Below are 26,533 nucleotides of genomic sequence, written 5' to 3' on the forward strand. Positions count from 1 at the left end.
CCATATCCCTGAATAAATTATCTGTTAAACAAATAAGAGAATGATAACTATCTGTAGGCCTACACCAACTCTGCTAAAGTGAACAACATACATGTGACAAGTAGGAACTACATTCAGGAAGTAAAGAGGGCACCTGACCAAAGATGGTGGATAAATGAAGATGGTTCACTCAAGCAGTTTACCATTGAAAAAATGGTCCGTTCCGGTCTACTTAACGGGGTGGGTCTCCCATAGACACTAATTCAGTAGCAGCTGGGTCTGGACCAGAAAGAAACAGCGAGTGGGGTGTCTCGCTTCCTATTCCGTCTCTGACCTTGGCAGTAGCCAGCAGGTAAAGGAACCATATCCAGAGTTGTCGACGCCAAGTTATACTAGCATAGAATTAGAACAATGTTTCACAAAATCAGATCAACTAAACCGTAGATAGTGCTGGCATATCACGGAATAAAACTGCCTGTTTATGGACAGAGGTGAAATTATGAGTCGACACGCTCAAAATACATCCTGCATGAATCCCAAATACTTCCTCATACGATTCCGCCTGCTCACTATCAGAACAACAAGCATTGGCAAATATGGTTGCCAACTGTAGCGTGCACTGCAGTCATGTTTTCCGGTGATACCTTCGAAAAAAGCTTTCAATCAAATATAGGACAATTGCAATTCAACAACAGGTGTCAGCCTATTAAACTTACCTTGGTGTAATATAAAATCCACAGCTCATTCAACCTCTCCTTCGAAGCCATTCTCCACCGTCCTTCTGTGTGTAATCCCTTGGTTTCAGTATGAATGTATCATTGTACTTTTACATTTGTTTGCAATAAGAGCGTTAAGATTGTTTCCAGAAAAAAGGACGAAACATTGATCTCTTGTAACATCTTGGCAACATAGCTCGCAGTATCCAAAGTGATCGACAGACAGAATATTGTATGCTCTCCCCAAAGTTTAGCAGATTGCCAAATTAATTATAAAAGACATGGTTAAAAAAACAATCTGCCGTGGATATCATGTCAAGAGCAAGAACAGATCAGGAATTCCAAAGCAAAATAAACCCGAATGAATATGATGATCCCCAATTACGAAGTAATTCCCACGGACACAGCAGTCAGATGGTATATTATTATAATACGGTTTACGTCTTAATATACAGTTATGCATCTCCTTCCATATCTACAGTAAAGTGTCGGCGCAGTGAAGCGACAGGACGTTGACTCCAAGCCGTTCTGTAGAAGTCTCCTAAACATCCACTTTTTGGAACGTTCAAGCAAACCCTCTGGCTTCGCGACAGACTGCGAGCGCACTGTAGTATGGACAGGTAATATTCTTAAAGATACATACACCCTTTAAAAATGTCCATCTGGAAGTTATAACTAAACATTTAAACAGGACTTACAAAGGCTATAACATGTTGTGTGTTATAATATTTACGTTATCAAATTGAATGATGATGAAGCCCAAATATAATAAAACATTGGCATCTCACAAAATACACTCTTAGCAGCCCCATCAAACTAAACAAAGATAATAAAGAGCATCATTATCCTTCAAAAGAGAGAACAATGTGCATATTGAACTGACAGGCAATGTGGGGATTTCTGGGAAATGACAATAGTCTGTGCCAAATGTTCCCAAAGGATTTGTCCTAATTACTTGAATCAGCCTATGGTTAATTGGAATAGAGCTAGAAATCCATTTCTATGCTATAAACAGACATGTAGGGGCCGTTTCCCTGACACAGATTACTCCTAATACTGGACTTAAAAGCATTTTCAATGGGGATTCTTAATTGAGCTTGGTGTTTAGTCCAGGACTAGGCTGTGCCCTGGAAACCATCCCATAGTGTGTTTCTCTTGAGTATTGCCCATTGCCCACTTGGCTTGTGGATCTCTCTCCTCTATAAACACAGCCATCCAAGCTGATCCCTCCCCTTGCCAGTGTTTATATCTGACAGTAAGAAGTACAGAGCACTAAAGCCATAAAAGCAGAGGTATTAAACAAGGTATTAAACAAATATATAACCATGACAGGTACAGGCTTACAGTGAAACATCTATTCAACAGGGAACAGTATGGTACACTGTATGGATTTCCTATACTGGATCTTGTTCATTAATGTATTTGAACAAATAAGGGGTAGAAAGACACATTAGTCTCAGAAACCAAAAACTAAAATCTTGCGTAATTGCGTCATGAGCGATTGTGTGTACATAGGCTATATCATTGAAAAACAAATTATGTAATTGAACATGTACAGTTAGTTGTATACGGAAGGGAAGAGCTTCCTTATTATGTCAGTACAGATGGTTCCTTATTTTATGGTTCATTGAACAAATTACAAAAGACAGACAACAAAGAACGTAATAGTTTTACTTCAGCCAGTCAATATTTGTTGAGGTTTTTTTTTTACGGTCAGATTTTCAAAGACTTACTGATCATTTAAGGTACCAACTCAAAGATGTTCAGTCAAAGGTGGAGCTTCGGGGAAACTACACTGTTGAAACGGGTTGGAGCTGGAAGGGATTGGGGTTGGTATCCCGGGCCGGTATCCTCGTGCCAATGCGATAACACTGCCTGTCAATGACCTCACACTAGTCACTCAGGGGCTCCCGAGCGGCACAGCTGTCTAAGGCACTGCATCTCAGTGCTATAGGCATCACTACAGATCCTGGTTCGATTCCAGGCTGTATCACAACCGGACGTGATTGGGAGTCCCATAGGGTGGCGCACAATTGGCCCAGCGTCATCCGGGTTAGCGTTTGGCCGGGGTAAGCCGACATAATAATTTGTTCTTAACTGCCTTGCCTAGTTAAATAAAAACGTTATGATTATCAATCTAATCATACAGTCAATTTCCTCTGTCCCATAATCTGTAGCTTTGTAGAGGAACTGTGGATTACACCCCAGAGGCTGATAATAACTGATATACATAGGATTGGATAGACAATTTATTTTGATAAAGACTCTAGATTCAAATGTCTGGGTTTAGTACATTTTTTTGTAAGAAGGGAAAAAAACAATATTTCTTGTATGACCAACTGACACAAGTTAGTGATAGTGTGATTGTGTGTGATGGTGAATTTTTAACACAGAGCCAACCATAGAGATCCTATTAAATGTGTATTCTAATTCCTAATTCTATGGGGAAAACACTGGTCAACAGGAGGATGGCCACAACAGAACCTCCAGGCAGGCAGCTGTAATATTGCCATGGCAATGGCCTACATTCCACACCAGGACCTACCCACTACCCAGTACTGTCTGGGTGGCCCTCTGTTGGGCCTAGCTGGGCCTCTCTCTCTATATGAAGGATGAATACAAAGCCACCCTCACTCACGTGCTGATTATAGACTGACAGTGTAAGAATATCATTATTTGTGTTCAGAATTCAGGAGCATAGGCTATACTGAAAAGATTTGGCATAAGTCCTCAGATCCTCAAAAAGTTCTACAGCTGCACCATCGAGAGCACTGGTTGCATCACCGCTTGGTATGGCAACTACTCGGCATCCGACTGCAAGGCGCTACAGAGGGTAGTGCGTACGGCCCAGTACATCACCGGGGCCAAGCTTTGTGCCATCCAGGACCTCTATACCAGGCAGTGTCAGAGGAAGACCCTAAGAATTGTCAAGGCTCCAGCCACCCAAGTCATAGACTGTTCTCTCTGCTATCACATGGCAAGCGGTACCGAAGCAAATCTAGGTCCAAAAGGCTGCTAAACAGCTTCTACCCCCAAACCATAAGACTGCTGAACAGGTAATCAAATGGCCACCCAGACTATTTGCATTGAAACCCTTTTTTATGCTGCTGTTTATTATCTATGCATATTCACTTTATCCCTACCTACATGTACTGTATATGTTTCCTCAATTACCTCGACGAGCCTGTACCCCCGCACATTGACTAACCGGTACCCCCACACATTGACTCGGTACCAGTACCCCCTGTATATAGCCTCTATAGTTATGTTATTGTGTTTCTTCAAAAATAAAACTTTTATTGTGTTTGTATTGTTATTTTTTAATTTACTTTAAAAAATACTCTTCATTATTGCTTGTAAGTAAACATTTCACTGTAAGGTCTGTTGTATTCGGCGCATGCGACAAATAACGTTTGAATTGATTTATTTTTATTTTTGAGGATACTCAAGAGAACTAAAGAATCGATCACTGCGGGACTGTCTTTATTATGTCCAGAAAAACGGATTTAACACCATCTGTAAATACACACTGCTTTCATTCTTTTAAATCATTATCCAACCAGCTGCATGCAGCCTGGTCCAGGCCAATTGACGAAAGCCTCTGAATACGGTACTGAGTGATCCATAGTGTCGGAGGCTTTAGACAGGTCAATAAAAGAGGCCGCACAGTGTTTCTTCTTATCCAAACAATTAAGAAAATAATTTAAAACCAAAGAAGTAGCAAAGATGGTCCTATATTTAATCTGGTCTGAACCCTGACTGGTGTACATTTAGAATGCATTTCCTAGTTAAAAAGGATATACATTTAGGTTTTCCAAGAATTCTAGAATTTTTGCTAGGCAAGAGAGTCTGGAAATAGTTCAATGAAGATTTAGGTCACACAGATCACCACCTTTGTGAAGGAGGAGTATATGGGCCACCTTCCAGACCCTGGGAATTGTACCAGGAATAATTGTAAGGTTAAAAATAATAGTTGTTATTCTGCATTCAGAGGAGCAGAAAGCTGCAACAAGAAAGGATCAAGCAAATCAGCCCCAGTGGATGTTTTTTATCATCAATCTTGTGCAAGACGTCCTGCACATCACAAGTGGAAAGCTGTTGAAATGAAAACAAAGATTCGCTAGAGATTGACAGGATTTCCATTGAGCCAATTAAAGTCTGGGAGAGGGGCAGGCAGTCGACTGGTTGACCAGGGTCAACTGAACCACGACTTATTTCAAATAAAAAGCCTTCCAAGATCAAATTAAATGTTTATTTTTTGCACCCCTGCATATTTGCTCAGTTAACAAGGTGCCAATGTTGTACAAGGCAACCATATAGTTTGATGTTTTATTTTCATTGAAAAACATTATAGAGGCCTGATTGTTGATCATGATGTCCTGTGACATTATTACAGGCTTTTCAGCCTTATAATTTGATATAATTTTGCCTTCTACTTTTTCTCTAGTAAATGCATAGGTTTAAAAAAATACATATTTTATAAGATATTCTGATGATATTGGTGTGTTATTACTTTGCACATCATTTAATACAGTAGGCCCCAGTAGCCTGCCTATTTGCTCAGATGTTCAGGCCATGAATCGATGCGCTCAGCACTCGCTTCTAAACCTTTGAGAGTAGCTACTAGCTAGTCCTATGAATCGATTTCCGAATCACGACAACACAACGTGAAACAAAAATGGAGCAATCGGTTGGTTCACTGCAGGAACAAGCATTAAAAAGGAAAGAAAGACTTAAAGCTTTGAGAGGTCGACAACTTCAAGTGAGTATCACCCAGCAATAACAATGTCTGTGTTGTAAACAGTACAAACATAGAATTAGCTAGCTCGCTACCAGCTGTTTGAGTTAGCTAGGTAACGTTAGCTAGCTGATGGAAAGAACAGGAGCTAGTTACACACAGCATTGCTCTTGACATTCGTTTGAAATGTACATAGCTAGCTAACGTTAGCTGTGCAGAACGGATTAACTGGAAGCTCAAATAACAGATTATACATGGTTAGCTAGTTAGATAACTACTAGGCTAGCTAACTAGCTGTCTGTATTTAGCTTGCTATGCTAGTTAGCTATTTGTGAACTGATGATGAAATTAGCTAGTTAGCTATGATGGGATAATTTACTCAAACATGTTAGTTCATTAATCGACTGTTGATATTAGCTGAGAATTCTCAACTTTGTTCTCTCGGGTTGTTTTGATAACTGGTCATGGGATTTGCAAGCAACAACCTGTCTAAATGACTATCGCCCCAAGCAACAACGTGTCTAAATGGCTATCGCCCCTTAGTAAACACATCTGTAGCCATGATATGTTTTTTAAAGGCTGGCCATGGCTCACATCAACACCATCATCCCAGACACCCTGGACCCACTCCAATTCGCATACCGCCCCAACAGATCCACAGATGACGCAGTCTGTTCATGTGAGAATACATTGACTAATGTCACAGTGCAGCGTTCAACACCATAGTGCCCTCAAAGCTCATCACTAAGCTAAGGACACTGGAACTGGACACCTGCAACTGGATCCTGGACTTCCTGACGGGCCGCCCCCAGGTGGTGAGTGTAGGCAACAACACATCCGCCACGCTGACTCTCAACTCGGGGGCTCCTCAGGGGTGCGTGCTTAGTCCCCTCTTGTACTCCCTGTTCACCCACAACTGCGTGGCCAAGCACGACTACAATTCCATCATTAAGCTTGCTGATGACACGGCAGATGATCACCTACGACTATGAGACAGCCTATAGGGAGGAGTTCAGAGACCTGACAGTGTGGTGCCAGGACAACAACTGCTCCCTCAATGTCAGCAAGACAAAGGAGCTGATCGTGGACTACAGGAAACAGAAGGGCCAAGTACACCCCCATTCATATCGACAGGGCTGTAGTGAAGCGGGTTGAGAGCTTCAAGTTACTCGCTGTCCACATCTCTAAGAGCTACAGAGGGTAGTGCGTACGGCCCAGTACATCACTGGAGCTGAGCTTCCTGCCATCCAGGACCTCTATACCAGGCGGTGTCAGAGGAAGCCCCTAAAAATTGTCAGACTCCAGCCACCCAAGTCATAGACTGTGCTCTGCTACCGCACTGCAAGCGGTACCAATGCACCAAGTCTGGAACCATCAAATCAAATTGTATTGGAAACACATATTTAGCAGATGTTATTGCAGGTGTAGCAAAATGCTTGTGTTCCTAGCTCCAACATGTAGTATCTAACAATTCACAACAATACACAAATCTAAAAGTAAGAGAATGGAATTAAGAAATATATAAATATTAGGACGAACAATGTCGGAGTGGCATTGACTAAAATACAGTAGAATAGAATACAGTAGATACATTTTAGATGAGAAAAGCAGTGTGTAAACATTATTCAAGTGAGAGTGTTCCATGATTAAAGTGGCCAATGTGTCCATGTCTATGTATATAGGGCAGCAGCCTCTAAGGTGCAGGGTTGAGTAACCGGGTAGTGATGGATATTTAACAGTCTGATGGCCTTGAGATATAAGCTTTTCAGTCTCTCGGGCCCAGCTTTGATGCGCCTGTTCTGACCTTGCCTTCTGGATGATAGCGGGGTGAACAGGCTGTGGCTCGGGTGGTTGATGTCCTTGATTATATTTTTGGCCTTCCTGTAACATCGGGTGCTGTAGCTGCCCTGGAGGGCAGGTAGTGTGCCCCCGGTGAAGCGTTGGGCAGACCACACCACCCTCTGGAGAGCCCTGTGGTGGTGGGCGGTGCAGTTGCCGTATCAGGCGGTGATACAACCCGACATAATGCTCTCAATTGTGCATCTGTAAAAGGTTCTGAGAGCCTTAGGGGCCAAGCTACATTTCTTCAGCCTCCTGAGATTGAAGAGGCGCTGCTGTGTCTTCATCACCACACTGTCTGCATGGGTGGACCATTTCAGATTGTCAGTGATGTATTTTTTATTGTTATTTAAAAAAAATCTTATTTATCTAGGCAAATCAGTTAAGAACAAATTCTTATTTTCAATGACGGCCTATGAACAGTGGGTTAACTGCCTTGTTCAGGGGCAGAACAACAGACTTTTACCTCGTCAGCAACTTTTCAGTTACTAGTACAACGCTCTAATCACTAAGTTAAGCAACTTGGAGCTTTCCACCTTCTCCACTGCGGTCCAGTCGATATGGATAGGGGCGTGCACCTCTGCTGTTTCCTGAAGTCTGTGATCAGTTCCTTCGTTTTCTTGAGGGAGTGGTTATATTATCTTGGCACCACTCCGCCAGGGTCCTCACTTCCTCCCTGTAGGCGGTCTCGTCATTGTTGGTAGTCAGGCCTACTACTGTTGACGTCTGCAAACTTGATGATTGAGTTGGAGGCGTGCATGACCACGCAGTAATGGGTGAACAGGTAGTACAGGAGGGGCTGAGCACGCACCCTTGTGGGGCCCCTGTGTTAAGGATCAGTGAAGTGGAGGTGTTTCCTACCTTCACCAACTGGGGGCGGCCAAGAACCAGTTGCACAGGGCCGTGATCAGACCCAGGGCCCGGGCTTAATGATGAGCTTAAAGGGTACTATGATGTTGAAGGCTGAGCTATAGCCAATGAGCGGTCTGATATAGGTATTCCTCTTGTCGAGATGGGATTGGGCAGTGCGATGGCATTGTCTGTAGATTATTGGGGTGGTAAGCAAACGGAAGTGGGTCTAGGGTATCAGATAAGATAGTGATATGGTCCTTAACTAGTCTCTCAAAGCACTTCATGATGACAGAAGTGAGTGCTACGGGGTGATAGTCATTTAGTTCAGTCACCTTTGCTTTCTCGTGTACAGGAACAATGGTGGACCTCTTGAAGCATGTAGGGACAACAGACTGGGATAGGGAGAGATTGAATATGTCTGTAAACAACAGGACCCTGAACAGCTTCTACCCCCCCAAGCCATAAAACTTCTAAATAGTTAGTCCGGGTAGCTATTTAGTTAAATATTTAACGATCTCCATTGACCCTTTTTTGCACTAACCTTTTTGACTCAAGGGGCGGCAGCGTAGCTTAGTGGTTAGCGCGTTGGACTAGTAACCGAAAGGTTGCAAGATCGAATCCCCGAGCTGACAAGGTACAAATATGTCGTTCCTGAACAAGGCAGTTAACCCACTGTTCCTAGGCCGTCATTGAAAATAAGATTTTTTTCTTATCTGACTTGCCTAGTTAAATAATAAATACTGCTGCTACTGTTTGTCACTTTATTCCTAGTTATATGTACACATCTATCTCAATTACCTCGTACCCCTGCAAAAGGATTAGGTACTGGTACCTTGTGTATATAGCCAAGTTATCGTTACTCATTGTGTATTTTATTATTACATGTTTTACTTTTCTATTATTTCTCAATTTTTTCTCTCTACATTGTTGGGGGCCCGTGAGTCAGCATTTCACTGTTAGTCTACACCTGTTGTTTACCAAGCATTTCACTGTTAGTCTACACCTGTTGTTTACCAAGCATTTCACTGTTAGTCTACACCTGTTGTTTACCAAGCATTTCACTGTTAGTCTACACCTGTTGTTTACCAAGCATTTCACTGTTAGTCTACACCTGTTGTTTACCAAGCATTTCACTGTTAGTCTACACCTGTTGTTTACCAACATTTCACTGTTAGTCTACACCTGTTGTTTTAGCATTTCACTGTTAGCATTTCACTGTTAGTCTACACCTGTTGTTTACCAAGCACTTCACTGTTAGTCTACACCTGTTGTTTACCAAGCATTTCACTGTTAGTCTACACCTGTTGTTTACCAAGCATTTCACTGTTAGTACACCTGTTGTTTACCAACATTTCACTGTTGTTTACCAAGCATTTCACTGTTAGTCTACACCTGTTGTTTACCAAGCATTTCACTGTTAGTCTACACCTGATGTTTACCAAGCATGTGACAAATTGATTTAACAACATTGAGCCACCATCAGTCAATTCTTGTAAAAGTGGCAATGCTGAAAACCCTTACATGTCCCTATGTTAGTCCCTAATATGTTAGTCCCTAATATGTTAGTCCCTAATATGTTAGTCCCTAATATGTTAGTCTCTAATATGTTAGTCCCTAATATGTTAGTCTCTAATATGTTAGTCTCTAATATGTTAGTCTCTAATATGTTAGTCCCTAATATGTTAGTCTCTAATATGTTAGTCCCTAATATGTTAGTCTCTAATATGTTAGTCCCTAATATGTTAGTCCCTAATATGTTAGTCTCTATGTACAACCACATTCCGACTGCCGGGTGATGAAATTCATACTTTTAAACCGACTTTTCCCTCGTTGCTCGTACTATGTAAGCTAAGATTCAATTGGGTCCATTGGGTCCCCATTTTGAACTGAACTTTTTAAATGGTTAGTGTTTAGGGTAGGGACGTCCTGAGGATCCCGGATAGCCCAATTGAATCTCAGTTTGCATAGTACGTGAAGAAATGTCAAGTTTGTATTAAAGGTATACACCTCAGCGCCCTGCAGAAGGGCTGTAGTTGTACAGGACTAACGTAGGTAACAGGTAAAGCCTTTTCAGAAGGGCTGTAGTTGTACAGGACTAACGTAGGTAACAGGTAAAGCCTTTTCAGAAGGGCTGTAGTTGTACAGGACTAACGTAGGTAACAGGTAAAGCCTTTTCAGAAGGGCTGTAGTTGTACAGGACTAACGTAGGTAACAGGTAAAGCCTTTTCAGAAGGGCTGTAGTTGTACAGGACTAACGTAGGTAACAGGTAAAGCCTTTTCAGAAGGGCTGTAGTTGTACAGGACTAACGTAGGTAACAGGTAAAGCCTTTTCAGAAGGGCTGTAGTTGTACAGGACTAACGTAGGTAACAGGTAAAGCCTTTTCAGAAGGGCTAGTTGTACAGGTTAGGTAACAGGTAAAGGGCTAACAGGTAGGTAACAGGTAAAGCCTTTTCAGAATGGCTGTAGTTGTACAGGACTAACGTAGGTAACAGGTAAAGCCTTTTCAGAATGGCTGTAGTTGTACAGGACTAACGTAGGTAACAGGTAAAGCCTTTTCAGAATGGCTGTAGTTGTACAGGACTAACGTAGGTAACAGGCCTTTTCAAAGGGCTGTAGTTTTTCAGTAAAGAATGGCTGTAGTTGTACAGGACTAACGTAGGTAACAGGTAAAGCCTTTTCAGAATGGCTGTAGTTGTACAGGACTAACATAGGTAACAGGTAAAGCCTTTTCAGAAGGGCTGTAGTTGTACAGGACTAACGTAGGTAACAGGTAAAGCCTTTTCAGAAAGTTGCCTAACGTAGGTAACAGGTAAAGCCTTTTCAGAAGGGCTATAGTTGTACAGGACTAACGTAGGTAACAGGTAAAGCCTTTTCAGAAGGGCTATAGTTGTACAGGACTAACGTAGGTAACAGGTAAAGCCTTTTCAGAATGGAATTTTTTTTACTACAATTGACTGATGGTGACTACATGTTGTTGTTCTAGCCAATCCGCGACCAGATATCACCTCAACTCCGCCTCCATATAACAGAACCCAGTTGGGCGTTCCTCTGCTGCTGTTGATACGGTCCCAAACTAGAGGGCGTCTCAGGAGTAATTCAAGATAGAGCTCTTAGGTAGTGAGAACTCCGTGTGATGATCCCATTTGTATCCTACAATGCATTTTATATCATCACACTTTTTTCTTTGTAGCTGGCAGATGCTCTGTTCAGTATGGCCCCTCGACATTTAGCTAGTCATCATGGCTCCTCAACTTATAGCTACATAATACGACACCAAGGTTTCCCTACTAGGGATAGGCCCTTCGACATTTAGCTAGTCATCATGGCTCCTCAACTTACAGCTACATAATACGACACCAGGGTTTCCCTACTAGGGATAGGCCCCTCGACATTTAGCTAGTCATCATGGCTCCTCAACTTACAGCTACATAATACGACACCAGGGTTTCCCTACTAGGGATAGGCCCCTCGACATTTAGCTAGTCATCATGGCTCCTCAACTTATAGCTACATAATACGACACCAGGGTTTCCCTACTAGGGATAGGCCCCTCGACATTTAGCTAGTCATCATGGCTCCTCAACTTACAGCTACATAATACGACACCAGGGTTTCCTACTAGGGATAGGCCCTCGACATTTAGCTAGTCATCATGGCTCCTCAACTTACAGCTACATAATACGACACCAGGGTTTCCCTACTAGGGATAGGCCCCTCGACATTTAGCTAGTCATCATGGCTCCTCAACTTATAGCTACATAATACGACACCAAGGTTTCCCTACTAGGGATAGGCCCCTCGACATTTAGCTAGTCATCATGGCTCCTCAACTTATAGCTACATAATACGACACCAGGGTTTCCCTACTAGGGATAGGCCCCTCGACATTTAGCTAGTCATCATGGCTCCTCAACTTATAGCTACATAATACGACACCAGGGTTTCCCTACTAGGGATAGGCCCCTCGACATTTAGCTAGTCATCATGGCTCCTCAACTTATAGCTACATAATACGACACCAGGGTTTCCCTACTAGGGATAGGCCCCTCGACATTTAGCTAGTCATCATGGCTCCTCAACTTACAGCTACATAATACGACACCAGGGTTTCCCTACTAGGGATAGGCCCCTCGACATTTAGCTAGTCATCATGGCTCCTCAACTTACAGCTACATAATACGACACCAGGGTTTCCCTACTAGGGATAGGCCCCTCGACATTTAGCTAGTCATCATGGCTCCTCAACTTATAGCTACATAATACGACACCAGGGTTTCCCTACTAGGGATAGGCCCCTCGACATTTAGCTAGTCATCATGGCTCCTCAACTTATAGCTACATAATACGACACCAGGGTTTCCCTACTAGGGATAGGCCCCTCGACATTTAGCTAGTCATCATGGCTCCTCAACTTACAGCTACATAATACGACACCAAGGTTTCCCTCGCCTAAAAGAGTTAGGCTTTTATCAGTCACACACACACACACACACACACACACATTGTATGTAGTCTACCAGTGTTACTGAGTGCGACCAACACAACCAAAGTCCACTTTACAGCTTCCTCCTTGACCCTCAGTCCCTTTGTTTACATTGGTATTTTGTTCTACTGCAGCAAACGTCCTCCAAATGACACTACATGTGTTGTTTGTTCCAAGGTCAAGCAAGCCACCGTTTTGGCCGTTAAGACTTGGTCTCCCTCCCAAATGGCACCCTACGCCCTATATAGTGCACTACTTTTGACCGGGGCTCTGTTGAATAGGTTGCCATTTGCAACACAATCAGGGAATGTCCTTCAGTGTGTTTGGCTGAGCCAGCCAGTGACAGCCCCGTAGTGGGCTTGTCCCAGCAGCCTGGCTATTCTTGATGAACGGCTGTTGACATTCCTGCAGCATGTGATTGTTGTACTGTACTGGAGAATGAGTCCGTTTTGATTGTTCCAGCTGGTGGACAGGAAGTCTCTCCAGGAAAACGCAGGACTGGGAGGAGTCCTGCTAGTCCTCATTGTTATGCTTTGTGACTTGGGTCACGGTCAACAACATTCTGATATAAAAAAAAAAAAAACATCACTTCTTTTTGTTTACATGTGTATGTTTTATGGTGACATGTTTCATACAGGGAACCACTCCTGTCTTGTGGCCTGGTTAGTTGTACTGACTCCTGTCTTGTGGCCTGGTTAGTTGTACTGACTCCTGTCTTGTGGCCTGGTTAGTTGTACTGACTCCTGTCTTGTGGCCTGGTTAGTTGTACTGACTCCTGTCTTGTGGCCTGGTTAGTTGTACTGACTCCTGTCTTGTGGCCTGGTTAGTTGTACTGACTCCTGTCTTGTGGCCTGGTTAGTTGTACTGACTCCTGTCTTGTGGCCTGGTTAGTTGTACTGACTCCTGTCTTGTGGCCTGGTTAGTTGTACTGACTCCTGTCTTGTGGCCTGGTTAGTTGTACTGACTCCTGTCTTGTGGCCTGGTTAGTTGTACTGACTCCTGTCTTGTGGCCTGGTTAGTTGTACTGACTCCTGTCTTGTGGCCTGGTTAGTTGTACTGACTCCTGTCTTGTGGCCTGGTTAGTTGTACTGACTCCTGTCTTGTGGCCTGGTTAGTTGTACTGACTCCTGTCTTGTGGCCTGGTTAGTTGTACTGACTCCTGTCTTGTGGCCTGGTTAGTTGTACTGACTCCTGTCTTGTGGCCTGGTTAGTTGTACTGACTCCTGCCTTGTGGCCTGGTTAGTTGTACTAACTCCTGCCTTGTGGCCTGGTTAGTTGTACTGACTCCTGTCTTGTGGCCTGGTTAGTTGTACTACTGGCCCTGTCTTGTGGCCTGGTTAGTTGTACTGACTCCGCCTTGTGGCCTCCTGTCTTGTGGCCTGGTTAGTTGTACTGACTGGCCTGGTCTTGTCTTGTGGCCTGGTTAGTTGTACTGACTCCTGTCTTGTGGCCTGGTTAGTTGTACTGACTCCTGTCTTGTGGCCTGGTTAGTTGTACTGACTCCTGTGTGGCCTGGTTAGTTGTACTCTCCTGTCTTGTGGCCTGGTTAGTTGTACTGACTCCTGTCTTGTGGCCTGGTTAGTTGTACTGACTCCTGTCTTGTGGCCTGGTTAGTTGTACTGACTCCTGTCTTGTGGCCTGTACTGACTCCTGTCTTGTGGCCTGGTTAGTTGTACTGACTCCTGTCTTGTGGCCTGGTTAGTTGTACTGACTCCTGTCTTGTGGCCTGGTTAGTTGTACTGACTCCTGTCTTGTGGCCTGGTTAGTTGTACTGACTCCTGTCTTGTGGCCTGGTTAGTTGTACTGACTCCTGTCTTGTGGCCTGGTTAGTTGTACTGACTCCTGTCTTGTGGCCTGGTTAGTTGTACTGACTCCTGTCTTGTGGCCTGGTTAGTTGTACTGACTCCTGTCTTGTGGCCTGGTTAGTTGTACTGACTCCCGTCTTGTGGCCTGGTTAGTTGTACTGACTCCATCACAGTTTGCGGGACAGTTAGGCTGTATTGATTTTTCAGACCAAATCCTATGTTTTTCAAGGATCTCATTGTTGGTATTTGGTTTGAGGGCTGTCAATGTTACTCGAGTCCATAATGTAATGTTTCTATTTGAATCCCAAATGGGCCTACCTCCAAAAAGGTCATGAATCATCAAATCAAATTGTATTTGTCACATGAATACTTATTTTCCACCTTAATTTGCAAATAAATTCATTAAATCCTACAATGTGATTTTCTGGATTTTTTTTCTTCTCATTGTGTCTGTCATAGTTGAAGTGAACCTATGATGAAAATTACAGGCCTCTCATATTTTTAAGTGGGAGAACTTGCACAATTGGTGGCCGACAATACTTTTTTGCCCCACTGTACATCCATACATACATACGACTGTTCAAACGTTTGGCGTCACTTAGAAATGTCCTTGTTTTCCATGAAAACATACATGAATTAGTTGCAAAATGAATAGGAAATATAGTCAAGATGTTGACAAGGTTATAAATAATGTTTTTGTTTTTAATTGAAATAATAGTGTCCTTCAAACTTTTACTTTCGTTAAAGAATCCATTTGGAGCAATAACAGCCTTGCAGACCTTTGGCATTCTAGTTGTTAATTTAAGGTCATCTGAAGAGATTTCACCCCATGCTTCCTGAAGCACCTCCCACAGGTTGGATTGGCTTGATGGGTACTTCTTATACGGTCAAGCTGCTCCCACAACAGCTCAATAGGGTTGAGATCCAGTGACTGCTGGCCACTCCATTATAGACAGAATACCAGCGGACTGCTTCTTCCCTTAATGGTTATTGCATAGTTTGGAGTTGTGCTTTGGGTCATTGTCCTGTTGTAGGAGGAAATTGGCTCCAATTAAGTGCTGTTTATGGGGCGTTGTAAAATGGAGTGATTCCATCTTCAAGATCCCTTTTACCCTGTACAAATCCACCACTTTACCACCACCAACGCACCCCCAGACCATCACATTGCCTCCACCATGCTTGACAGATGGTGTCAAGCACTTCTCTAGCATTTTGTCTGGGTCTCATGAATGTTCTTCTTTGTGATCCAAACACCTCAAACTTAGATTTGTCTGTCCATAACAAATTTTTTCAATATTCCTCTGTCCAGTGTCTGTTCTTTGCCCATCTTAATCTTTTCTTTTTATTGGCCAGTCTGAGATATGGCTTTTTCTTTGCAACTCTGCCTAGAAGGCCAGAATCCCAGAGTCGCCTCTTCACTGTTGACGTTGAGACCGGTGTTTTGCGGGTACTATTTAATGAAGCCTCCAGTTGAGGACTTGTGAGGCGTCAGTTTCTCAAACTAGACACTCTAATGTACTTGTCCTCTTGCTCAGTTGTGCACCGGGGCCTCCCACTCCTCTTTCTATTCTGGTTAGAGACCGTTTGTGCTGTTCTGTGAAGGGAGTAGTACACAGCGTTGTACGAGATCTTCAGTTTCCTGGCAATTTCTCGCATGGAATAGCCTTAATTTCTCAGAACAAGAATAGACTGACGAGTTTCAGAAGAAAGTTCTTTGTTTCACGCCATTTTGAGCCTGTAATCAAACCCACATGCTGATGCTCCAGATACTCAACTAGTCTAAAGGACAGTTTAATTGCTTCTTTAATCAAACAACAGTTTTCAGCTGTGCTAACATCATTGCAAAAGGGTTTTCTAATGATCAAATAGCCTTTTAAAATGATCAACTTGGATTAGTGTTCCATTATCTTTTCTACATACTTTATATCTGGTTTTAGTGATTTTAAGTTTACACTGAACATTTGACCATCCTAAAATTTATTTAAATGATTTTGCAGTGATTTTAGTAGCGGTGCTGCTAACAGCTCTGCTAAATGCACGCTGTAACCCGGTGTTTGTCACCTCAGTAGTTTGGTGTTTGTCACCTCAGTAGTTTGGTGTTTGTCACCTGACAGGTGAGAGATGGAGAGGACGGGGAGCCAGACAGGAAGAGGGACCGGGCCGAGGAGGAAGCTGAAGAGGAGCGACACAGGTTAGTTTCTCCTACGTCCTTTTCATTAGTACGGAAAACAAAAACAAGCATTTCATGTTGGACAAGTTCAGGTTGTCCTTCAGGTAGTCAGTCAGTTTTTGTTCCAGATGGGTGCCTATCGTGAATTAGACCAAGGTCTCCCAATGCACCTCATCCTCCCAGTCAGGTGTCCTGTGTTCAGTGTTTACTCTGGGTTGGAGCAGGTGTCCTGTGTTCAGTGTTTACTCTGGGTTGGAGCAGGTGTCCTGTGTTCAGTGTTTACTCTGGGTTGGAGTAGGTGTCCTGTGTTCAGTGTTTACTCTGGGTTGGAGTAGGTGTCCTGTGTTCAGTGTTTACTCTGGGTTGGAGTAGGTGTCCTGTGTTCAGTGTTTACTCTGGGTTGGAGCAGGTGTCCTGTGTTAAACAATAGCTGCACAAATATCCTGCAGCTGACTGGGCTCTGTGTTTCAGCTGCAGGAACAAGAGCAGCCATCTCTTCCTCCCTCCCACACGACAGACGCTTTTTTCCATTGTTTATGTTTAATGATAGTCCAGGCAGCACTGGGCTGGCAGTGCACTCACAGGCTGGCCATTGCAAATCCCTCTTCTACGTTCCAAATGGCACACTATCCCCTATTTAGTGCACTGCTTTTGATAAGATCCCTATGGGTGCTGTGTGGGATGCAGCCTGGGTTTGTGTGTTTTGTTTTGTGGGTCAAACTCAGGAAGTACTTCTGAAGAGAGTGGAACAGTACTGGCCGTGGTATGGACGCTGGTTACAAACACTTTGCTACTTGGGACATGTTTTTTCCCTCCCTCTGTTAGTCTTCTGAGACAATATCTTGTGACCAGCCATGTAGTTATTAAAATTGCATGGGAGCTCAGATTGCAGAACAGCGAAAGACCAAGATGGCTGTGATGCAGCAGACGTGGTTGTCCTCCATGTCTTCCTGTTGCTTTCATGTAGGCTGATTGATTGTGAACAGTTCTGTTTTCTCCCATGTTCTGACAACTAGGGCCAGCCTGTAGGTTACTGCTACGCTACTGTAGGTCCATGGAAAGTACTGTGCATTCTGAAAGTATTCAGACCCCTTGACTTTTTACACATTTTATTACATTACAGCCTTTTTCTTAAGGTTTACATTTTTTTTTAACCAATTTATCAGCATACAATACCCCATAATGACAAGGCAAAAACAGGTTTGTAGAAATGTTGGTCAGTTTATTAAAAAGAAAAAATGGAAATATCACTTTTTACATAAGTATTCAGACCCTTTACTCAGTACTTTGTTTAAGCACCTTTGGCAGCGATTACAGCCTCAAGTCTTCTTGGGTATGATGCTACAAGCTTAACACACCTGTATTTGGGGAGTTTCTCCTATTCTTCTCTGCAGATCCTATCAAGCTCTGTCAGGTTGGATGGGGAGCGTTGATGCACAGCTATTTTCAGGTCTCTCCAGAGATGTTCGATCAGGTTCAAGTCTGGGCTCTGGCTGGGCCACTCAAGGACATTCAGAGACTTGTCCCCAAGCCACTCCTTCGTTGTCCTGTTGGAAGGTGAACCTTCGCCCCAGTCTGGGGTCCTGAGTGCTCTCCAGCAGGTTTTCATCAAGAATCTCTCTGTACTTTGCTCTGTTCATCTTCCCACGATCCTGACTAGTCTTCCAGTCCCTGCCGCTGAAAAACATCCCCACAGCCTGATGCTGCCACCACCATGCTTCACCGTAGGGATGGTGCCAGGTTTCCTCCAGAAGTGATGCTTGGCATTCAGGCACTCTCGTTTCTCATGGTCTGAGAGTCCTTTAGGTGCCTTTGGCAAACTCCAAGCGGGCTGTCATGTGCCTTTTACGAAGGAGTGGCTTCTGTCTGGCCACTCTACCATAAATACCTGATTGGTGGAGTGCTGCAGAGATGGTTGTCCTTCTGGAAGGTTCTCACATCTCCACAGAGGAACTCTGGAGCTCTGTCAGAGTGACCATCGGGTTCTTGGTCACCTCCCTGACCAAGGCCCTTCTCCCCTGATTGTTCAGTTTGGCCGGGCGGCCAGCTCTAGGAAGAGTCTTGGTGGTTCCAAACTTCTTCCATTTTTAAGAATGATGGAGGTCAGTGTGTTCTTGGGGACCTTCAATGCTGCAGAAATGTTTTTGTACCCTTCCCCAGATCTGTGCCTCGACACAATCCTGTCTCGGAGCTCTACGGACAATTCCATCGACCGCATGGCTTGGTTTTTGCTCTGACATGCACTGTCAACTGTGGGACCTCATATAGACGGGTGTGTTCCCTTCCATGTCCAATCAGTTGAATTTAACATAGGTGGACTCCAATCAAGTTGTAGAAACATCTGAAGGATGATCAATGGAAACAGGATGCGCCTGAGATCAATTTAGAGTTTAACAGCAAAGGTTCTGAATACTTATATAAGGTATTTCTGTTTTTAATTCTTAATAAATTTGCAAACCTGTTTTCGCTTTGTCATTACGGGGAATTGTGTGTAGGTTGATGAGGGAAAACAATTATTTGATCAATTTTAGAATAAGGCTGTAACGTAACACAATGTGGAAAATGTCAAGGGGTCTGAATACATTTCGAATGCACTGTAGCTCTGAGCTGACTGCTTTGAGCTGTGGTGGACCAGAGTATGTCAGCATTCCAGCCTGGATCCACACAAGTATTGACCTGTCTGTTGGTTGACTGCTAACTCTGATAGATGCCTCACCCCCAACAGGCTCTCTGCTGTCTCCTCCAGCTAACCTAGCCTACATCTCAACACCCAGACCTATCCCCAACAGACCCTCTGCTGTCTCCTCCAGCTAACCTAGCCTACATCTCAACACCCAGACCTATCCCCAACAGGCCCTCTCCTATCTCCTCCAGCTACTTTATAGCCTACATCTCAACACCCAGACCTATCCCCAACATGCTCTCTGCTGTCTCCTCCAGCTAACCTAGCCTACATCTCAACTAGTGGTTAGAGCAATGGGTCAGTAACCGAAAGGTTGCTGGATCGAATCCCAGAGCTGACGAGGTTAAAATCTGTCGCTCTGCCCCTGAACAAGGCAGTTAACCCAGTGTTCCCCGGGCGCCGAAGACGTGGATGTCGTTTTAAGGCAGCCCCCTGCACCTCTCTGATTCAGAGGGTTAAATGCAGAAGACACATTTCAGTTGAAGGCATTCAATTGTACAACTGACTAGGAATCCCCCTTTCAACACTGATCCATGCTCCGATCACTGTTCACTCCCTCTGGAGGAATCCCTATTCAAAGTCATGTTCTCAGGCTGTGTTCCCAATAGGGCACTATTCCCTATATAGTGCACTACTCTTGACCAGGGCCCTATATAGAGAATAGGGTGATTTGGGATGCATACATTGAAGGTTAGGTTTTCTCCTGTCTTTGGGCTCAATCCGTCTATCCTACAGAGATGTCATCCAAGCTCGCTAAGAATTCCACCAAGAGGGCCCTTGATGATCCATGACAATCTATCTTAGCATGTGGGACACCAGCTCTCTCCTCAGCTGTTATCTGCTGTGCTGGAGACAGACCCATTGAGCAGATGGAGAATGCTAATGAGATGTGTTCAGCAGAATAAAGGGAGGCCTTATTCCCTGACTGGTATAGTAACCTCCAGAGATGACAAACTGTAGCTGTGTTTGGTTTAGGCCTGTAGACTGTCTCCTCTCCTCAGCTGGTTCTGTAGTAGGACCTAATACATGTGGTTTAGACCTGTAGACTGTCTCCTCCTCAGGTCCCTCAGCTGGTTCTGTAGTAGGACCTAATACATGTGGTTTAGGCCTGTAGACTGTCTCCTCTCCTCAGCTGGTTCTGTAGTAGGTACATGTGGTTTAGGACTCAGCTGGTTCTGTAGTAATACATGTGGTTTAGGCCTGTAGACTGTCTCCTCTCCTCAGCTGGTTCTGTAGTAGGACCTAATACATGTGGTTTAGGCCTGTAGACTGTCTCCTCTCCTCAGCTGGTTCTGTAGTAGGACCTAATACATGTGGTTTAGGCCTGTAGACTGTCTCCTCCCCTCAGCTGGTTCTGTAGTAGGCCCTAATACATGTGGCTACACTGCCACCACCTGGTGCTTTACCATACTCTCTCTCTCACACACACCTGCTTATGGTATAGCTGATGGGTATAAAGCAATGCACAGCACTAAAGCCAGGTTTTGTGTTGAGTAGAGAGCTGAAGCTGAGGAACTACACCCCAGAGGATGAAGAGCTGAAGGAGAGACAGGTGCCCAAGGCCAAACCTGTTTCAGGTGAGACATCTGAAGTGATGAGGAGTTATCTCCAGAGAATAGCTTGGGGAAGGCACTGCTGTGGTGAGGATGTTGAGTACATACAGTACCAGTCAAAAGTTTGGACACACCTACTCATTTTTCTTTATTTTGACTATTTATAGTGAATACTACAAAACTTTAAAATAACACCTACGGAATCATGTAGTAACCAAAAAAGTGTAAAACAAATGAAAATATATGTTATATTTGAGATTATTCGAAGTAGCCACCCTTTGCCTTGATGACAGCTTTGAACACTCTTGGCATTGAAGAGCCAGTTTCAATTAACAGGTGTGCCTTGTTAAGTTGTGGGTTTTCTTTCCTTCTTAGTGTGTTTGAGACATTCAGTTGTGTTTTGACAAGGTCAGATGGTATACAGAAGATAGCCCTATTTGGTAAAAGACCAAGTCAATATTATGACAAGAACAACTCAAATAAGCAAAGAGAAATGACAATCAAGCGCTATGATGAAACTGGCTCTCATGAGGACCGCCACAGGAAAGGAAGACCCAGAGTTACCTCTGCTGCAGAGGATAAGTTCATTAGAGTTACCAGCCTCAGAAATTGCAGCCCAAATAAATGTTTCAGAGTTCAAGTAACAGATACATCTTAACATGAACTGTTCAGAGGAGACTGAATCAGGCCTTCATGGTTGAATTGTTGTAAAGAAACCACTACTAAAGGACACCAATAAGAAGAGACTTGCTTGGGCCAAGAAACACGAGCAATGGACATTAGACTGGTGGAAATCTGTCCTTTGGTCTGATGAGTCCAAATTTGAGATTTTTGGTTCCAACCGCCGTGTCTTTGAGAGACACAGAGTAGGTGAACGGATGATCTCTGCATGTGTGGTTCCCACCGTGAAGCATGGAGGAGGAGGTGGGGGGTGCTTTGCTGGTGACACTGTCCGTGATTTATTTAGAATTCAAGGCACATTCAACCAGCATGGCTACCACAGCATTCTGCAGCGATACGCCATCCCATCTGGTTTGGGCTTAGTGGGACTATCATTTGTTTTTCCACAGGACAATGACCCAACACACCTCCAGGCTGTGTATGGGCTATTTGACCAAGAAGGAGAGTGATGTAGTGCTGCATCAGATGACCTGACCTCCACAATCACCCGACCTCAACCCAATTGAGATGGTTTGGGATGAGTTGGACCGCAGAGTGAAGGAAAAGCAGCCAACAATTGCTCAGCATATGTGGCAACTCCTTCAAGACTGTTGGAAAAGCATTCCTGATGAAGCTGGTTGAGAGAATGCCAAGAGTATGCAAAGCTGTCATCAAGGCAAAAGGTGGCTACTTTGAAGAACCTAACATTTTAAAAATATATTTAGATTTGTTTAACACTTTTTTTTGGTTACTACATGATTCCATATGTGTAATTTCATAGTTTTGATGTCTTCACTATTATTCTACAATGTAAAAAATAAAGAGAAACCCTTGAATGAGTAGGTGTGTCTAAACCTTTGACTGGTACTGTAACTACTACAGGATGCAGCTGTACATAAGACATGCTTTGTGTTGTTCCAGTGGAGGAGAAAGTGAAGGAGCAGCTAGATGCAGCGAAACCAGAGTCAGTCATCGAAGAAGTGGTAAGTAGTGATCTTTAAATAGTTCAGATATCCAAAGCCCTCTGTGATAAGTTAGTAGATAGCCTACTGTTTTGATTAGTGTTCATGTTAAGTTTCCACCATTAGGAATACATGTGATCATATTTCCTCCGTAGGATTTGGCCAACCTAGCCCCCAGGAAGCCTGACTGGTAAGACATTTTCACTAAGACGTTATACTTCATAGTAGAACAAGTATAATTGGTTCATTTCCGTATGCCTTGTTGTTGTGGTCTAATATCCTGTTTCTGATTGAAGGGATTTGAAACGAGACGTGGCGAAGAAGCTGGAGAAGCTGGAGAGGAGAACACAGAAGGCCATCGCTGAACTTATCCGTGAGTTTGTTATTGTATTAAATACAGTGGATGTTATGCTGGAACCAGATATCACTGGTCTGAACATGGAGTTACTGACTGTATCAGACTATATATGACTGGTCTGAACATGGAGTTACTGACTGTATCAGACTATATCACTGGTCTGACTGTATCAGACTATATGACTGGTCTGACTGTATCAGACTATATGACTGGTCTGAACATGGAGTTACTGACTGTATCAGACTATATCACTGGTCTGAACATGGAGTTACTGACTGTATCAGACTATATGACTGGTCTGAACATGGAGTTACTGACTGTATCAGACTATATATGACTGGTCTGAACATGGAGTTACTGACTGTATCAGACTATGACTGGTCTGAACATGGAGTTACTCTGAACATGGAACAGTTACTGACTGTATCAGACTATATGACTGGTCTGAACATGGAGTTACTGACTGTATCAGACTATATATGACTGGTCTGAACATGGAGTTACTGACTGTATCAGACTATATGACTGGTCTGAACATGGAGTTAGTGACTGTATCAGACTATATGACTGGTCTGAACATGGAGTTAGTGACTGTATCAGACTATATCACTGGTCTGAACATGGAGTTATGACTGTATCAGTTACTGACTGAACATGGAGTTAGTGACTGTATCAGACTATATGACTGGTCTGAACATGGAGTTAGTGACTGTATCAGACTATATGACTGGTCTGAACATGGAGTTAGTGACTGTATCAGACTATATGACTGGTCTGAACATGGAGTTAGTGACTGTATCAGACTATATGACTGGTCTGAACATGGAGTTACTGACTGTATCAGACTATATATGACTGGTCTGAACATGGAGTTACTGACTGTATCAGACTATATGACTGGTCTGAACATGGAGTTACTGACTGTATCAGACTATATACTGGTCTGACTGACAGACTATATGACTGGTCTCTATCAGACTATATGACTGGTCTGAACATGGAGTTACACTGGTCTGAACATGGAGTTACTGACTGTATCAGACTATATGACTGGTCTGAACATGGAGTTACTGACTGTATCAGGTCTGAACATGGAGTTAGTGACTGTATCAGACTATATATGACTGGTGAACATGGAGTTACTGACTGTATCAGACTATATGACTGGTCTGAACATGGAGTTAGTGACTGTATCAGACTATATGACTGGTCTGAACATGGAGTTAGTGACTGTATCAGACTATATGACTGGTCTGAACATGGGAGAACATGGAGTTACTGACTGTATCAGACTATATGACTGGTCTGAACTGAGTGACTGTATCAGACTATATGACTGGTCTGAACATGGAGTTACTGACTGTATCAGACTATATGACTGGTCTGAACATGGAGTTAGTGACTGTATCAGACTATATGACTGGTCTGAACATGGAGTTACTGACTGTATCAGTATGACTGGTCTGAACATGGAGTTAGTGACTGTATCAGACTATATGACTGGTCTGAACATGGAGTTACTGACTGTATCAGACTATATGACTGGTCTGAACATGGAGTTACTGACTGTATCAGACTATATATGACTGGTCTGAACATGGAGTTACTGACTGTATCAGACTATATATGACTGGTCTGAACATGGAGTTACTGACTGTATCAGACTATATGACTGGTCTGAACATGGAGTTAGTGACTGTATCAGACTATATGACTGGTCTGAACATGGAGTTAGTGACTGTATCAGACTATATGACTGGTCTGAACATGGAGTTAGTGACTGTATCAGACTATATGACTGGTCTGAACATGGAGTTACTGACTGGACTGGTCTCATGGAGTTACTGACTGTATCTATATCTGGTCTGAACATGAACATGGAGTCTGAACATGGAGCACCTGACTGTATCAGACTATATGACTGGTCTGAACATGGACTGTGACTGTCTAAAATGGAGGAGTGACCGTCAGACTATATGACTGGTCTGAACATGGAGTTTTTGACTGTATCAGACTATATGATGAACATGGTACTGACTGTATCAGACATGACTGGAGAACATTAGTGACTCAGTATGAACAGACTATATGACTGAACATGGAGTTAGTGACTGTATCAGATATATGACTGGTCTGAACATGGAGTTACTGACTGTATCAGACTATATGACTGGTCTGAACATGGAGTGTGTGACTGTATCAGACTATATATGACTGGTCTGAACATGGAGTTACTATATGACTGGTCTGACTGTTACTGACTGTCATCAGACTATATGACTGGTCTATGACTGACTGAGACTATATGACTGGTCTGAACATGGAGTTACTGACTGTATCAGACTATATGACTGGTCTGAACATGGAGTTACTGACTGTATCAGACAGACTATATATGACTGGTCTGAACATGGAGTGAGTGACTGTATCAGACTATATATGACTGGTCTGAACATCAGACTATATATGAGTTAGTGACTGTATCAGACTAATTGCTCTGTGGATTCCAGAGTTCAGGGAGGCTTGACGTGATTCCTCTACTCTTCCTGTGATCTACATTCTCAGAATAGATTTGGCTTCGGCCCACATATTCCATCAGAAAGCACCAAGGGATAGATTCAGTCTGGAGGGGCTGTAAACTGTCTAAAATGGGCCGTTCCAGGTGTTTTGTTGTGAAATGATAAACATGGTAGGAGCTGAAGACCATGAAGAATACATGGTGACAGCAGCTTGGGCACTACAGTTCTGTCTCCTCTACGCCAATATCAGCTCGTTTGTATTTTGTGCAACACCCTTTTCTGAAGTATAGATGTGTGTGTGTGTCCAGGTGATCGTCTGAAAGGCAGCGAGGAGGAGCTAGCTGGAGCTGTAGGAGCCATAGGGGTCACAGCAGAGGGGGACTCAGACTGACCCCTTAATCCAGAGACACACCACGCGACCCTGGATCTGACCCTACCAATGTGTCGGTTCCTGTTCTGTACATCTGAATGTTTGTTGTGGGAATCGGAGGCTTTAGGTTTCCGTAGCTGTTAAAGCTACCGGGAGTGTGAATATGCCAGTTAGATGTCACCTTGATGACTTCTGAACTCTAGTCCTAGTACGTGTCACACATGACACTCTATTCCCTATATAGATCACTACTTTTGACAAGTAGTGTGCTAGATAGGGAGTAGGGTGCCATTTGGGATGCAGAGCCTGTGTGAAAGTCCGACCAGACTTTGTCAGTGTAGTGCTAGCTAGAGGATCATTGGGGACTGTTGTATACAGCTGTTGTAAGGATCGTCTGTTATTCATGCGTCTTTTTAATTATATGCAACAGGGTGATCTAAGATCCTACAGGAGTTTTCCAGTAAAATGATTTGGATTTTCCCAATGTTTGTGTCTTGTGACCTTTTCTGTTGAGACTGTGAATAGTATGTACAATAGACAACACAGAAGGAGTTCCCCCACATTTTTTTTAAATTCCAAATTTATTTTGAAAATCAGCTGAAAACTGATCCTTAACCAATCAGATTGTAAAGTGACCCTAATCCACTTGTATAATAAGTTACTGCAACAGGAAATGTATTTCTACTCTATTGACATAAAATATACTATTAACCCAACAGTTGACTGTTGGGTTCAACTACGATGGAAAACAGATTACAATGAACAAAGACATTTTTGGTATGATGATATTTCACTAATTATACATCTAAAGCACCTAAATTGGCTTAGCGCAAAACTATTTCTTT

At 43.3% G+C, this 26,533-nt stretch overlaps 2 protein-coding genes across 2 annotated transcripts in view; one reads left to right on the forward strand and one right to left on the reverse strand.

The window, feature by feature from the left end:
• The window catches only part of nbeal2 (neurobeachin-like 2), a gene marked incomplete at its 5' end in the record, with an annotated part of 167,409 nt that extends 166,618 nt beyond the window's left edge, over positions 1-791 (reverse strand). The window contains 1 exon segment of the mRNA XM_065027411.1: positions 696-791. Coding sequence (XP_064883483.1) covers positions 696-791 — 96 coding nt within the window.
• Positions 792-5,322: 4,531 nt separating this feature from the next.
• ccdc12 (coiled-coil domain containing 12) lies at positions 5,323-26,105 on the forward strand. Its single transcript, XM_065027412.1, has 7 exons — positions 5,323-5,457; positions 16,528-16,604; positions 20,764-20,843; positions 22,401-22,462; positions 22,597-22,631; positions 22,738-22,814; positions 25,627-26,105. The coding sequence occupies exons 1-7, from the start codon at positions 5,374-5,376 to the stop codon at positions 25,707-25,709; spliced, it is 498 nt and encodes a 165-aa protein (XP_064883484.1). The 5' UTR covers positions 5,323-5,373; the 3' UTR covers positions 25,710-26,105.
• The last annotated feature ends 428 nt before the right edge of the window (positions 26,106-26,533 follow it).

Source organism: Oncorhynchus nerka, linkage group LG14 (genome assembly GCF_034236695.1).
Source record: "Oncorhynchus nerka isolate Pitt River linkage group LG14, Oner_Uvic_2.0, whole genome shotgun sequence".
In the NCBI taxonomy this organism is placed as follows: Eukaryota; Metazoa; Chordata; class Actinopteri; order Salmoniformes; family Salmonidae; genus Oncorhynchus; species Oncorhynchus nerka.

Bases quoted from the DNA above. Each gene is read 5' to 3' on its own strand.
- ccdc12 (XM_065027412.1), top strand. From the start codon at position 5,374: ATGGAGCAATCGGTTGGTTCACTGCAGGAACAAGCATTAAAAAGGAAA. The intron at 16,605-20,763 runs GTTAGTTTCTCC...TGTGTTGAGTAG, and splicing joins GCTGAAGAGGAGCGACACAG to AGAGCTGAAGCTGAGGAACT. The intron at 22,632-22,737 runs GTAAGACATTTT...TTCTGATTGAAG, and splicing joins GCCCCCAGGAAGCCTGACTG to GGATTTGAAACGAGACGTGG.